We start from the raw sequence: 13,936 nt of genomic DNA on the forward strand, positions 1-13,936 counted from the left end.
ATTTATTAAGCGCTTACTATGTGCCAAGCACTGTTCTAAGCACTGGGGAGGTTAACAAGGTGATCAGGTTGTCCCACGGGGGGCTCACAGTCTTCATCCCCATTTTACAGATGAGGTAACTGAGGCCCAGGGAAGTGAAGTGACTTGCCCACAGTCACACAGCTGATAAGTGGTGGAGCCGGGATTCATTCACTCAATCGTATTTATTGAGCGCTTACTGTGTGCAGAGCACTGTACTAAGCGCTTGGGAAGTACAAGTTGGCAACATATAGGGGCAGTCCCTACCCAACAGTGGGCTCATCAATCAATTAATCAATCGTATTTATTGAGCGCTTACTGTGTGCAGAGCACTGGACTAAGCGCTGGGGAAATACAAGTTGGCAACATATAGGGACGGTCCCTACCCAACAGTGGGCTCATCAATCAATCAATCAATTGTATTTATTGAGCGCTTACTGTGTGCAGAGCACTGTACTAAGCACTGGGGAGGTTAACAAGGTGATCAGGTTGTCCCACGGGGGGCTCACAGTCTTCATCCCCATTTTACAGACGAGGTAACTGAGGCCCAGAGAAGTGAAGTGACTTGCCCACAGTCACACAGCTGATAAGTGGTGGAGCCGGGATTCATTCATTCATCCATTCATTCAATCGTATTTATTGAGCGCTTACTGTGTGCAGAGCACTGGACTAAGCGCTGGGGAAGTACATCATCATCATCATCATCAATCATATTTATTGAGCGCTTACTGTGTGCAGAGCACTGGACTAAGTGCTGGGGAAGTACAAGTTGACAACATATAGGGACGGTCCCTACCCAACAGTGGGCTCATCAATCAATCAATCAATCAATCGTATTTATTGAGCGCTTACTGTGTGCAGAGCACTGGACTAAGCGCTGGGGAAGTACAAGTTGGCAACATATAGGGACGGTCCCTACCCAACAGGGGGCTCATCAATCAATCAATCAATCGTATTTAGTGAGCGCTTCCTGTGTGCAGAGCACTGTACTAAGCGCTCGGGAAGTCCAAGTCGGCAACATCTAGAGACGGTCCCTACCCAACAGCGGGCTCACAGTCTAGAAGGAGGAGACAAGGCAACATAACGAAACATGTGGACAGGGGTCATCAGAATAAATAGAAGTAACCCATGACCTCTGACTCCAAAGCCCGGGCTCTTTCCACTGGTTCCACTGAGGCACGCTGCTTCTCTGGGCTTCATTAGCCCAGAGTTGGCACTGACTGCAGTGGTTCTCCCCCTTTTAGACGGTGAGCCCACTGTTGGGTAGGGACCGTCTCTATATGTTGCCAACTTGGACTTCCCAAGCGCCTAGTGCAGTGCTCTGCACACAGTAAGCGCTCAATAAATACGATTGATTGATGTTTTGCAGGCCGAGGCTGGCACCGACTTGAACGAAGGAGACCCGAGCGGCGGTGGCGTAGGCGGCACATTCTCCCCGCGGGGCCCGGGGCAGCGGCCTGACTTGGGGGGCCGCGGATCCGGGGTGGTCCAGGGCTCACCGGGCTCCGGCCCAATCCCTCCTTCCCTCTCATCATCCTCAATCGTATTTATCGAGCGCTTCCTGTGTGCAGAGCGCTGTACTAAGCGCTTGGGAAGTACAAGTCGGCAACATATAGAGACGGTCCCTGCCCGACAGCGGGCTCAGTGTCTCACGGTCTCTGTCCCTCGTGGCTCCTCGGGACCGTCCCCGCGGCTGCCCGCAGGCCCGAGGCCCAGCCGCCCGGCTCCTCCTGCTCTCCGTCCCCCTTATCCCGACGCCCCCCGCAGCGCCGGCCCGGGCCGGACCGCGGCCCTCTTGGCACGTGGCCATGGGCCGCCTGGACGACCCGGCCAAGCGGAGGATCGTGGAGCTGCGCAAGGCCGGGCTGAGCTTCCGCAGGATCCAGAAGGTGCTGGAGCTGGACAACATCCGGGTGACGCCCCAGGCTGTCTACCTCTTCCTGAAGCGCAAGAACCTGAACCCCCGCCCCGCGCAGCCCCTGCAGTTCCCGCACGTCCACGGAGGCCGGGGCGGCCGGAGGGCCGGGCCCGGGGACGAGCGTGAGCCGGAGGGCGAGGGCCCGGGCGGCGAGGAGGGCATCCGGATCGTCAGCGTCACCTCACTGAGTCGGGGCGGGGACGCCCTCGGCGACGACCCCGGCCCGCCCAAGGGATGCCCTGACCCGACCCCCGCCAATAGTAAGCCCCGGGTTCGTCCAGAAGGGAGAGATCTGTCCCTCCGTCCTGCCCACTCTTCCCTCTGGCCTAGCGGGGACGGGGGAAGCAGCCAACCTTGGGAACAGACTCCCCGCGGGGGGCTTCCAGGGGATGGAGGAGGGGACGGGGAGCAGGCCGCTGTGCAGACGACAGACGGGGCGGGCTGGTGGGCGGACAGGCTGGGGGGGACGGGCGGGTAGACTAAGGCAGCGAGCCGGTGGGCAGACGGGGGTACGGGGAGGTGGACGGGTGGATGGAGTGCCAAGATCCGCCCTTTCCTCTCCATCCATACCGCTACCCTTCTCGTTCAAGCGCTCATCCTATCCCGTCTGGACTACTGCATCAGCCTTCTCTCTGATCTCCCATCCTCGTGTCTCTCCCCACTTCAATCCATACTTCATGCTGCTGCCCGGATTGTCTTTGTCCAGAAACGCTCTGGGCATGTTACTCCCCTTCTCAAAAATCTCCAGTGGCTGCCTGTCAACCTACGCATCAGGCAAAAACTCCTCACCCTGGGCTTCCAGGCTGTCCATCCATCCCCTCGCCCCCTCCTACCTCACCTCCCTTCTCTCCTTCTCCAGCCCAGCCCGCACCCTCCGCTCCTCCGCCGCTAATCTCCTCACCGTTAGGCCTCGTTCTCGCCTGTCCCGCCATCGACCCCCGGCCCACGTCCTCCCCCAGGCCTGAAATGCCCCCAATCCCTCTGCCCGTCCACCAAGCTAGCTCTCTTCCTCCCTTCAAGGCCCTACTGAGAGCCCACCTCCTCCAGGAGGCCTTCCCAGACTGAACCCCTTCCTTCCTCTCCCCTTCGTCCCCCTCTCCATCCCCACCATCTTACCTCCTTCCTGTCCCCACAGCACCTGTATATATGTTTGTACATATTTATTACTCTATTTTTTTTACTTGGACAGATCTATTCTATTTATTTTATTTTGTTAGTATGTTTGGTTTTGTTCTCTGTCTCCCCCTTTTAGACTGTGAGCCCACTGTTGGGTAGGGACTGTCTCTATATGTTGCCAATTTGTACTTCCCAAGCGCTTAGTACAGTGCTCTGCACATAGTAAGCGCTCAATAAATACGATTGATGATGATGATGACTGTCTCTATATGTTGCCAACTTGGACTTCCTAAGCGCTTAGTACAGTGCTGTGCACACAGTAAGTGCTCAATAAATACGATTGATTGATTGGTTGAGTGGGCTGGTGAACAGACAGCTGGGGAGACGGGCCGGAGGATGGACAGGGGCGGGCTGGCGAGCACACGGAAGGGGGTCCAAGCAGGTGGACGGGCAGAGGGCGGATTAGTGACCGCCCTGCTGTCCCGAGTGGATGGTCGGTGCCCCCGAGCCTCGCCCTTCCGGCTTGGCTCTGGGAGAGGCAGCTGGTTTCAATCAATCGTATTTATTGAGCGCTTACTGTGCTAAGCGCTTGGGAAGTCCAAGTTGGCGACATATAGAGACGGTCCCTACCCAACAGTTTCCTTCTCCCAGGCCCTGGGAGGCCGATTCCTAGACCCCTAGGGCAGATCCTCATCCTCACCCTGATCCAGCCACCCACCTCTGCTCCACTTCCAGGCGACCCCTGCCCCGCCGCCATCGGCCAGGGGGACAGGCTGACCGCTATCCGGCCGGGCCCTGCCACCCCCGCGAGCCGGGGACGCGGACCGCTGCTGACCCCCAGGAGCCCCGCGCTCATCGTCCGGAAGAAGATCGTGGACCGAGCCCTCCTCCTCCAGAAGAAAGTACGGGGGTCGGGGGGTCTTGGGGCCTGGGGGTGGTTGCGGTCATCCAGCACCCCCGTCCCTCCCACCGGGCTGGGGAGAGGTAGGCGCAGAGGATGTGGTGAGGGGGGGAACGCCGCAGTGATACGTGAGAAGCAGCGTGGCTCAGTGGAAAGAGCCCGGGCTTTGGAGTCAGAGGTCATGGGTTCAAATCCCGGCTCCGCCAATTGTCAGCTGGGTGACTTTGGCCAAGTCACTTCACTTCCCTGGGCCTGAGTTCCCTCATCTGTAAAATGGGGATGAAGACTGTGAGCCCCCCGTGGGACAACCTCATCACCTTGTAACCTCCCTGGCGCTTAGAACAGTGCTTTGCACATAGTAAGCGCTTAATAAATCGCCCCTTCCTTCCTCTCCCCCTTGTCCCCCTCTTCATCCCCCCATCTTACCTCCTTCCCTTCCCCACAGCACCTGTATATATGGATATATGTCTGTACGTATTTATTACTCTCTTCATTTATTTATTTTACTTGTACCTATCTATTCTATTTATTTTATTTTGTTACTATGTTTGGTTTTGTTCACTGTCTCCCCCTTCTAGACTGTGAGCCCACTGATGGGTAGGGACTGTATATGTTGCCAGCTTGTACTTCCCAAGCGTTTAGTACAGTGCTCTGCACACAGTAAGCGCTCAATAAATACGATTGATGATTGATAAATGCCATTATTATTCTTATTATTATATGTGGCGGGGCGGCACTGAACCTCCCTCTTCCTCCCCAGGCCGGCGTCCACAACCATCAGGGGGGCTCGAGCCCCTCCCCGCTCCCGCCTCTGCTCGTGGGGTCGCAGCCCACCGGGCCCTGCGGGAGCCTGACGGCCCTGCCTCGCCCCTTGGGGCCCAGCCCGCAGGTCAGTGGGTAATAATAATGATGGCATTTGTTAAGCGCTTACTATGTGCAGAGCACTGTTCTAAGCGCTGGGGGGATACAAGGTGATTAAGTCGTCCCACGTAGGGCTCGCAGTCTTATCCCCATTTTCCAGATGAGGTAACTGAGGCTCAGAGAAGTGAAGTGACTTGCCTAAGGTCACACAGCAGACATGGGGCGGAGCCGGGATTCGAACCCATGACCTCTGACTCCAAAGCCCAGGCTCTTTTCCACTGAGCCACGCTGCTTCTCTCAGGGAGCGAGGCTCCCTACCCCTTTTCTCTCGTCTGCTTCGCCCCGCTCAGTCCCCTCCGTTGGGGACGGGAGGTGGAGGGGGGCGGGCAGGTCCTCGCTAAAGGGGGAGGTCGAGAAGGGTGGGAAAGGGAAGGAGGGAGGAGGCCACGTGGATAGGAGCAGGACTCTGGGCTCGGAAAAGCCGAAAGCCGGCAGGGAGGGGTGGGTTGGGGGCCCGGGCCCGGTCGGACCCCATCCCGCTTCTCTCCCCTTCCGTCCCCAGGTGAAGGACGTGGGCACCCAGACAGGCCCTGGCCCTCTCCCGCCCTGGGCCGGCCGGCGGGGCGGCGAAGGGGCTCCGGCGGCGGGCAGCGCCCGGGGCCTGTGGCAGAAACTGGAGACGCTGCATCGGGACGTGCAGGCCCTGCTGCAGGGGCTGCAGGGGCTGAGCGAGCGGCAGGGCCGGCTGGAGCGGCAGCAGGAGCAGCAGCGGCGCTGCCAGCGGGAGACCCTGGCCACCCTGCAACAGCTCAGTGGGGCCCTGACCGCGGGGGCCTCGGCCGGGGTGACCGGGGACCCCCCCGCCTCCACGCTGCCCGGCTTCAGCCAGTTCAAGATGGAGCTCCTGTGACCGGCTGGGGCCCGGCCGGCGGCCCCGTCCACAGGGAGGGTCACTGGGCCGGAGCAGCGGACGCGGGCGACCGCCTGGACGTCTCCGTATAAAGCGAGCACCGCGCAGCCCTCTTGCCCTCCGCTCTCTTTCTTTCCAGGCCCCCGGCCCCAGCCCGTGACTCGGGACGAGAGCCCGCCCGCCCCAACGGTCGGCTTCGTGGCCCCGGCCTGGACCGCAGGGGAGCGGGGTCGGGGCAGCCACTGTGTCTCTACGTGTTGCCAACTTGTACTTCCCAAGCGCTTAGTCCAGTGCTCTGCACACAGTAAGCGCTCAATAAACACGATTGATTGATTGATTGTGAACAGCCAGTGCCAAGGGCCCGCCGTCCAGCCTGTGAGCAAGGAAACTGACCCCTCCGACCCACCTCAGGGATGGGCAGCGCAGGGCGGCCCCACCTGAGGTCCAGAAAAAGGAGGGACACGGATGATGAGACCGGAGAAAGGGATGGTCTCCTCATCTCAATCATTCAATCATCAATCGTATTTATTGAGCGCTTACTGTGTGCAGAGCACTGGACTAAGCGCTTGGGAAGTCCAAGTTGGCAACATCTCCCTCCTTTTCTCTTCCCACTCCCCTCCGCATCGCCTCGCCTCGCTCCCGGACAGAGCCGGAGCCTGGGAATCGGAAGGTCGCGGGTTCTAATCCCCAACACCGCCAACTGTCCGCCCTGTGGCCTCGGGCAAGTCCCTTCACTTCTCTGGGCCTCAGTGACCTCATCTGTAAAACGGGGACAGAGACCGTGAGCCCCACATGGGACAGGGACAGTGACCCAACTTGCTTGTACGCACCCCAGCGCTTAATACGGTGCTTGGCACATAGTAAGCGCTTAACAAATGCCGTGATTAATATTATTCACTCCCTCCAGCAGCCCCAAAGCGCTTAGGTACATCTCTGTAATTTATTTATATTAATTAATTAATTCAATCGTATTTATGTCTGTCTGCCTGTCGCCCCCATCTAGACTCTAAACTCACTGTGGGCAGGGAATGTGTCTACTGTTCCCCTGTACTCTCCAAAGCACTTACTACAGCGCTCTGCACATAGTAAGCGCTCAATAATTACAATCGACTGACCGGCTTCCCACCCCGAGGCCAGAGGGCTGAGCAAGTTTAATGACGTAAGGAAGCCCCGGCTGCAGCTCCGACGGAGGACGTCTCCCCCAGCCCCAACTTGCTGTGTAGACAGACTCTATCAACACTGCTAACGGTGGTGCTGACTACAGTAGTGTGATTTTAGGCTTAGAGTTTTGGCTTCTTATTAACTTTCAAAAGATCACTGCGAAAACTCCAGGTGATCTCTAAGAAACCCCAAATAGAGGGACTTTATGATGAGATAAACTGATACAGATATAGAGAAGCAGCGTGGCTCAGTGGAAAGAGCCCGGGCTTTGGAGTCAAAGGTCATGGGTTCAAATCCCGGCTCCGCCGCTTGTCAGCTGTGTGACTTTGGGCAAGTCACTTCTCTGGGCCTCAGTTACCTCATCTGCAAAATGGGGATTAAGATTGTGAGCCCCACGTGGGACTCACAACCTGATCACCTTGTATCCTCCCCAGCGCTTAGAGCAGTGCTTTGCACATAGTAAGCGCTTAACAAATACCAAAATTATTATTATTATTATAGATAGGAGCAGTGCGGAGGAAAATGGGCTTTGAAAGACCCGCGGTAAGGATTCCCTGACTGGGAGCCCACTGTTGGGTAGGGACCGTCTCTATATGTTGCCGACTTGTACTTCCCAAGCGCTTAGTGCAGTGCTCTGCACACAGGAAGTGCTCAATAAATACAATTGAATGAATGAACAGGGTAGCCGACCCCTGAGGTCGGTCCCTTGAGGAGGCCAACGTGCTCCACGCTGCCCGATCCGTTCACTTGCGACTGGCACCTGGGCCACTGGCCGGCTGCCTGACCCTGCTCTCAGCGTGCCCGGCGGGCAGGGACGGGTGGGCACAGTAGGCCCAGCCGCCGATGGGGCAGGTCCTCGAGCACGTGCCTGCAGCCTGCTCCAGGGAAGCTCAGGCCCGTGCGGCGGTGCCCGCACAACGCCGTGTGGCATCCACGCAGCCCCCAGAGCCCCCAATCCCAACAGAAACAGGTCCTGAGGTGGCTCGGGAAGGCTCTTTTACTGACAAGAGTCTGGTCACCACGGAAACGGGGAGACACCACGGAGGATGGAGAAGCCCGGGGCTGCCGCCCCCCGCGCCCGCCCGGCCCTGGAGCGGGGGATCTGGGTCGCTCCGGCCGCGTCCCTCGGCGCGCCGCGCCGATTCCGGACCCGCCGTCGGCCGGGGGGACGGGACCGCAGCGGTGGCCCGCAGCAGGGTGGGCCGGGGCCGGAATGGGTGGGCCACCAGAGGCCTCACCGGGACCCCGGTTCTGGTCTCCGGCGTGCCGGGAAGACGGAGAGAGGCGGGGGGCAGCCAGGGCGGAGGAAGGGTCAGCGTGGTTGCAAGGGGCTGCCGGGCCCCGAGGGACCCCTCCGGCTGGAGGGGGGAGGGAAGGGAGCCGGTGCCCACAAAGGTCCTGGCCCACGCGACGGCCCCTGCTTCAGTGTCTACAGGCCCCACGACCTGCGGGCGCTACACATGGCACGCATGCACGCACACACGCTTTTCAGATCCACCAGATCCCCAAACACGCAGATACCCACCAACGCCCACCGACAAGCATGCACACCAGAGGCACCTACCTACGCACCCACAGAACAAAAAGGACGCTAATCAAATCGTGATTATTAAGCGCTTACTACGTGCCGGGCACGGGCTCGAGCAGCAGGTCTTCGGGTCGGGCACGGTCCTCGTCCCTCGTGGGGCTCCCGGTCCGAGCGGGACGGAGAAGGGGGGTTGAACTCCCCGTTTTACAGGTGAGGACGCTGAGGCACAGAGAAGTTGAGGGACTTGCCCAAGGTCACCCTGAAGGCACGTGGCAGAGTCCGGATTAGAACTCAGGTCCCGGTGCTCTTTCCACTAGGCCTCGCCGCTTCTCACGGACACAGCAGACACTGACACATCTACGTATGCATAGCTACACACACGGTACATACAGACTACCGGACAAACGCACGCACACACAAACCGCAGAGGCCCACGCACCGTGCGTGGACGGACACACACACACACAAACACACACCCCAGAAGCCCATGCATTGCACAGACACACACACACACGCACACGCACACCCGTGCAGGGCTCTGAGGCAGGTAATGTTCCCTGGACAGTGCGCCGGTGACTCTCCCCACCGTCCCTCGCAGGGGGCAGCTCCAGCCGGACGACAGCCAGGGGTGGGAGGACCAGAAAAACACACCCCATCCCCACAACCTGCTGAACCGGACTCCTCCACGGTGTCCGGGACGGGTGGGGATGGGTGCGGGATGTCCCGCTCGGCCCCTACCCGCCCGTGGGGTCTGCGGCCGAGGCAGATGGGGTGCCGAGCCCCTCCCCAGTCCCGCCACATACGGCAACCGTCGCAGCCCTCACCGCATCCCTGCCCTCCCAGGCTGGCTGCCCTTGGTCCCCTCAGCTCCCTTACAATTATACATTAAGACACGTTGGGAATATAAATTACTGTGCCGCCCCCTCTCTCTCTCTTTCTCTCTCTCTCTCTATATACTAAGTGTTGGCCTGGGGCGTCTAAGGGGGGCTGGGGGTGGGTGGGTGCCGGGCCGGAGGCTGCGGGGAGGGCCCGGGTGTCCTCCTTCACTTCCCCCGGTCCTCAGTGTAGTGCTGAAAGTGGGTGAAACTCAGGAAGACTTGCTCCAGCGAGATCTGGCTGACGGAATAGTCTTCCAGCCCCAACTTCTCTTTGGCTTTCTCCAGGGTGCCGAACACCTGCGGGCACAGCACCGCCATCGTTCCCCGCTAACGAGCCCCGGCGGGCCGAGGGCGGGGGCGGGCGGCCTTCGGAGGGCAGGCGGACCGGACGGCCGCCCTCGGCTCGGGTCCGGCCGGGGCCCGGGGGCCTGGCTCACGCGGCCGTCTCCGGGGAGGGAGATGCTAGGACCGTTTCCTGGGCCGCCCCAGCTCCCCGGGAGGAGAGCGGGGCTCGGGGGGACAACTCCCCGATTGGCACCGCCTCCACTGGGGTCCCCGCCCCAGGGTGAGGGGACGGCGCCCCTGGCAGCGTCCTGAGCCCCCCGTCCGGCTCACTCCCGCCGGGCCCCGACCAGACCCGTCGGCCCTCTGCCAATCCGGGGTCCCGATCCGCTCCCTCCTGGTCCCCCCCATAGCCACCAATGCCAGCCGGGCCTCCCCCCGGGCTGGCCCCGTCACCGGGGACGTCAGCCTGGGCCCGGGGTGGCTCAACCCGGACTGGGGCTCCCATCCTCGCCCTTACCTGGGCCCAGCTGAGGTTCTTGTTGGTCAGGTGGTAGTGGACCAGCCCTTGATGCCTGTGCTTCAGGACGCTGCCTGGAACCGAGGACGGGGAGAGAGAGCCGCTGGCGGGGGCGGTCCGCCGTGCCGGGGGTCGGGACGGGGAGGTGGGGAGTCGCAGGGGAGAGGGCTGAAAACGAGGGGCCGGGGCTCTCCCTCCCTCCCAGGCCGGGCGCGGGGGGGCGAGGCGGGCACCTGGGAAGGTCTTCTCCACGAACGCCTTGAAAGCCGGCAGCTGGTCCTCCGCCCGGGTCTTGGCGAGGAGGGTGTAGCCGCTGCCGAACTTGCTCTTCAGGTGCTGCGGGCTGCCCAGGCACTTGAACTGCCCGTTCACCATGATGGCCAGCCGCGTACACAGGGCCTCGCACTCCTCCATGCTGGGCGGGGCACACGCGGGGTATCAGGGCATCCCCCGCCCCAGCCGGGTGGCCCGGAGAGGGCGAGGGGCCCGGAGCCTCCCGAGACCTGCCTCCCGCCTCCGCACCGTCCCCGGACCTCGGCCGGGCACCTCGAACCGCAGGCCGGACGGGCCCCCCGTGCCCGACGCCGGCCCTTCCGGCGGCCGCCCACCTGTGGGAGGTGATGACGATGGCCTTGCCCCCCTCGCGGGCCCGCGTCACGGCGTCCCAGAGCAGGCGCCTGGCCACCGGGTCCATGCCGGTGGACGGCTCGTCCAGGAAGATGACCGGGGGCCCGCCAATCAGGGCCACGCCGGCGCTCAGTTTCCGCTTGTTCCCGCCGCTGCCCTCGGGGAAAGGACGGGGAGGCCGCCGTGAGCCGTGGCCGGCGGCCGGCGGCGGTCGGCGCGGGGCTTGAGGAGGAGTCGGGAGGGAGTTGCGACAACCGGTAACCGCGGCCCTCAACCGATCCTATCTACTGAGCGCTTAAATGTGTGCAGAGCGCTGTTCTAAGCACGGGGAGAGTAATAAGAAGTGTGGTCACTAAGCGCTTCCTACGTGCCAAGCACTGCTCTAAGCGCTGGGGAGGTTACAAGGTGATCAGGTCGCCCCACGTGGGGCTCACAGCTTTAACCCCCATTTTACAGATGAGGTCACTGGGGCCCAGAGAAGGTCAGTGACTTGCCCGAGGTCACACGGCCAACACGTGGAGGAGTTGGGATTAGAACCCACGTCCTCCGACTTTTTCTGCTAGGCCGTACAGCTTCCCCAGCTGACACAGACCAGCTTGTACTTCCCAAGTGCTTAGTACAGTGCTCTGCACACAGTAAGCGCTCAATAAATACGATTGATGATGATGATGCCCTGCTCACAACGAGAACTTACAGTCTAGAGGGGGAGATGGGCATTAATATAAATAAATTATGGATATAAGCAGCGTGGCGTAGTGGCCAGAGCCCGGGCCTGAGAGTCAGAAGGTCATGGGTTCTAATCCCGGCTCCCCCGCTTGTCAGCTGTGTGCCCTTGCGCAAGTCACTTCGCTTCCCCGTGCCTCAGTTTCCTCCTCTGTAAAATAATAATAATAATGGCATTTATTAAGCGCTTACTATGCGCACAGCACTGTTCTCAGCGCTGGGGAGTTTACAAGGTGATCAGGTTGCCCCACGTGGGGCTCACAGTCTTAATCCCCGTTTTACAGATGAGGTAACTGAGGCCCAGAGAAGTGGAGTGACTCGCCCAAAGCCACACAGCTGACAAGCGGCGGAGCCGGGATTTGAACCGATGACCTCTGACTCCATAGCCCGGGCTCTTTCCACTGAGCCACGCTGCTTCCCTTCATCATCATCATCAATCGTATTTATTGAGCGCTTACTATGTGCAGAGCACTGTGCTAAGCGCTTGGGAAGTACAAATTGGCAACATAGAGAGATGGTCCCTACCCAACAGTGGGCTCACAGTTTAAAAGGGGGAAATTCCCTTGGGGATTGAGACTGTGAGCCCACTGTTGGGTAGGGACCGTCTCTCTATGTTGCCAACTTGTACTTCCCAAGTGCTTAGTCCAGTGCTCTGCACACAGTAAGCGCTCAATAAATACGATTGATTGATTAACTGTGAGCCCACTGTTGGGTAGGGACCGTCTCTATATGTTGCCAACTTGTACTTCCCAAGCGCTTAGTACAGTGCTCTGCACACAGTAAGCGCTCAGTAAATACGATTGATTGATTAACTGCGAGCCCCATGTGGGACAGGGACTGTGTCTGACCTGATTTGCTTGTAGCCGCCCCAGCACTCAGCACAGTGCCTGGCACGTAGTAAGCGCTTAACAGGTATCATAATTATTATTATTAAGCGCTGTGAGGCGGAGGGAGTGGGAAATAAAAGGAGCAAGTGCAGGGTGAAGCAGAAGGGGGTGGGAGAAGGGGAAATGAGGGCTTAGTCGGGGAAGGCTTCCTGGAGGAGACGGGCGGGTCACTCACACAACCCTCAGCAGCCGGGGGTCGGTTTTTGGGCTGGAGGAGGTGAGGGACGGGAGACGGCGGCGGCGCTAACCTGTATACTCTGACCAGCCGGTCGGCGTGGGGTTCGAGGAGGAGGCCACGCAGCATGTTCTCCACACAGCTGCCCACGTACCGCTCGGGGACCCCCCGCAGCCGCGCGTACATGCTGAGCGTCTCCCGCCCGCTCATGTGGGGCAGCAGGGCGTCGAACTGCGGGCAGTAGCCGATGCGCTGCTGCGCCTGCAACGCCAAGGAGGTCCCGGTCAGAGGGCCCGCGGCGGGGGCAAGGTGGGCGCAGGGGGAAGGGGAGTAAGTAGCAGCTGTATAATTTTGATTTTTATCATCATCATCGATCGTATTTATTGAGCGCTTACTGTGTGCAGAGCACTGTACGAAGCGCTTGGGAAGTGCAAATTGGCAACATAGAGAGACAGTCCCTACCCAACAGTGGGCTCACAGTCTAAAAGGGGGAGACAAAACCAAACGTACTAACAAAATAAAATAAATAGAATAGATGGGTACAAGTAAAATAATCAATCAATCAATCAATCAATCAATCGTATTTATTGAGCGCTTACTATGTGCAGAGCACTGTACTAAGCGCTTGGGAAGTACAAATTGGCATCACATAGAGACAGTCCCTACCCAACAGTGGGCTCACAGTCTAAAAGGGGGAGACAGAGAACAGAACCAAACATACAACAAAATAAAATAAGTAGGATAGAAGTGTACAAGTAAAATAAATAAATAAATAAATAAATAAATAGAGTAATAAATATGTACAACCATATATACATATATACAGGTGCTGTGGGGAAGGGAAGGAGGTAAGACGGGGGGATGGAGAGGGGGACGAGGTGGAGAGGAAAGAAGGGGCTCAGTCTGGGAAGGCCTCCTGGAGGAGGAGTATAATGAGTAATATAAATGAGTAATAAATGGATGCATAATTTTTGTACAGTAATTGACTTTTCAGCTCCCATGAAAATAGGAAATGGTCAAACTTTCTTTCAGCAAAATAGCCACTTTAGGCTATTACTCTCTGTTGTCTACCTGTGAGTGCTCCAGATTTTTTGTTTTCCATTTTACAAGTGACAACTATTCAAACTTCGCTGTGAGGGCGTACGTCTGTATAAGCTCGTTGTGGACAGGGAATGTGTCTATTTATTCTTGAACTGTACTCTCCCAAGCGCTTAGTACGGTGCTCTGCATCATCATCATCGATCGTATTTATTGAGCGCTTACTATGTGCAGAGCACCGTACTAAGCGCTTGGGAAGTACAAATTGGCAATATATAGAGACAGTCCCTACCCAACAGTGGGCTCACAGTCTGAAAGGGGGAGACAGAGAACAAAACCAAACATACCAACAAAATAAAATAAATAGAATAGATATGTGCAAGTAAAATAAAT

The 13,936-nt window shown here is 58.7% G+C and overlaps 2 protein-coding genes across 3 annotated transcripts in view; one reads left to right on the forward strand and one right to left on the reverse strand.

Annotated features, from left to right (window-relative positions):
• Positions 1-1,653: 1,653 nt before the first annotated feature.
• Positions 1,654-6,232, forward strand: LOC119941773 (translation initiation factor IF-2-like). The gene is made up of 4 exons (XM_038762262.1): positions 1,654-2,196; positions 3,788-3,954; positions 4,714-4,842; positions 5,377-6,232. The coding sequence occupies exons 1-4, from the start codon at positions 1,827-1,829 to the stop codon at positions 5,722-5,724; spliced, it is 1,014 nt and encodes a 337-aa protein (XP_038618190.1). The 5' UTR covers positions 1,654-1,826; the 3' UTR covers positions 5,725-6,232.
• A 2,433-nt stretch (positions 6,233-8,665) lies between these two features.
• Positions 8,666-13,936, reverse strand: part of ABCA3 (ATP binding cassette subfamily A member 3) — a 91,608-nt gene continuing 86,337 nt past the window's right edge. For both annotated transcript variants that reach the window (XM_038762230.1, XM_038762229.1), the window contains exons 28-32: positions 12,579-12,766; positions 10,702-10,872; positions 10,327-10,508; positions 10,094-10,167; positions 8,666-9,588 (exon numbers count right to left, since the gene is read on the reverse strand). In XM_038762230.1, the coding sequence (XP_038618158.1) occupies positions 9,457-9,588; positions 10,094-10,167; positions 10,327-10,508; positions 10,702-10,872; positions 12,579-12,766 (747 nt within the window). In that variant the 3' untranslated portion in view covers positions 8,666-9,456. The remainder of the gene's footprint in view (positions 9,589-10,093; positions 10,168-10,326; positions 10,509-10,701; positions 10,873-12,578; positions 12,767-13,936) is intronic.

Source organism: Tachyglossus aculeatus, chromosome 21 (assembly GCF_015852505.1).
Source record: "Tachyglossus aculeatus isolate mTacAcu1 chromosome 21, mTacAcu1.pri, whole genome shotgun sequence".
Taxonomy (NCBI): Eukaryota; Metazoa; Chordata; class Mammalia; order Monotremata; family Tachyglossidae; genus Tachyglossus; species Tachyglossus aculeatus.

Coding starts and splice junctions, on each gene's coding strand:
- LOC119941773 (XM_038762262.1), top strand. CDS start 1,827: ATGGGCCGCCTGGACGACCCGGCCAAGCGGAGGATCGTGGAGCTGCGC. Junction 3,955..4,713: donor CCCTCCTCCTCCAGAAGAAA/GTACGGGGGTCG, acceptor CTTCCTCCCCAG/GCCGGCGTCCACAACCATCA. Junction 4,843..5,376: donor CCTTGGGGCCCAGCCCGCAG/GTCAGTGGGTAA, acceptor TTCCGTCCCCAG/GTGAAGGACGTGGGCACCCA.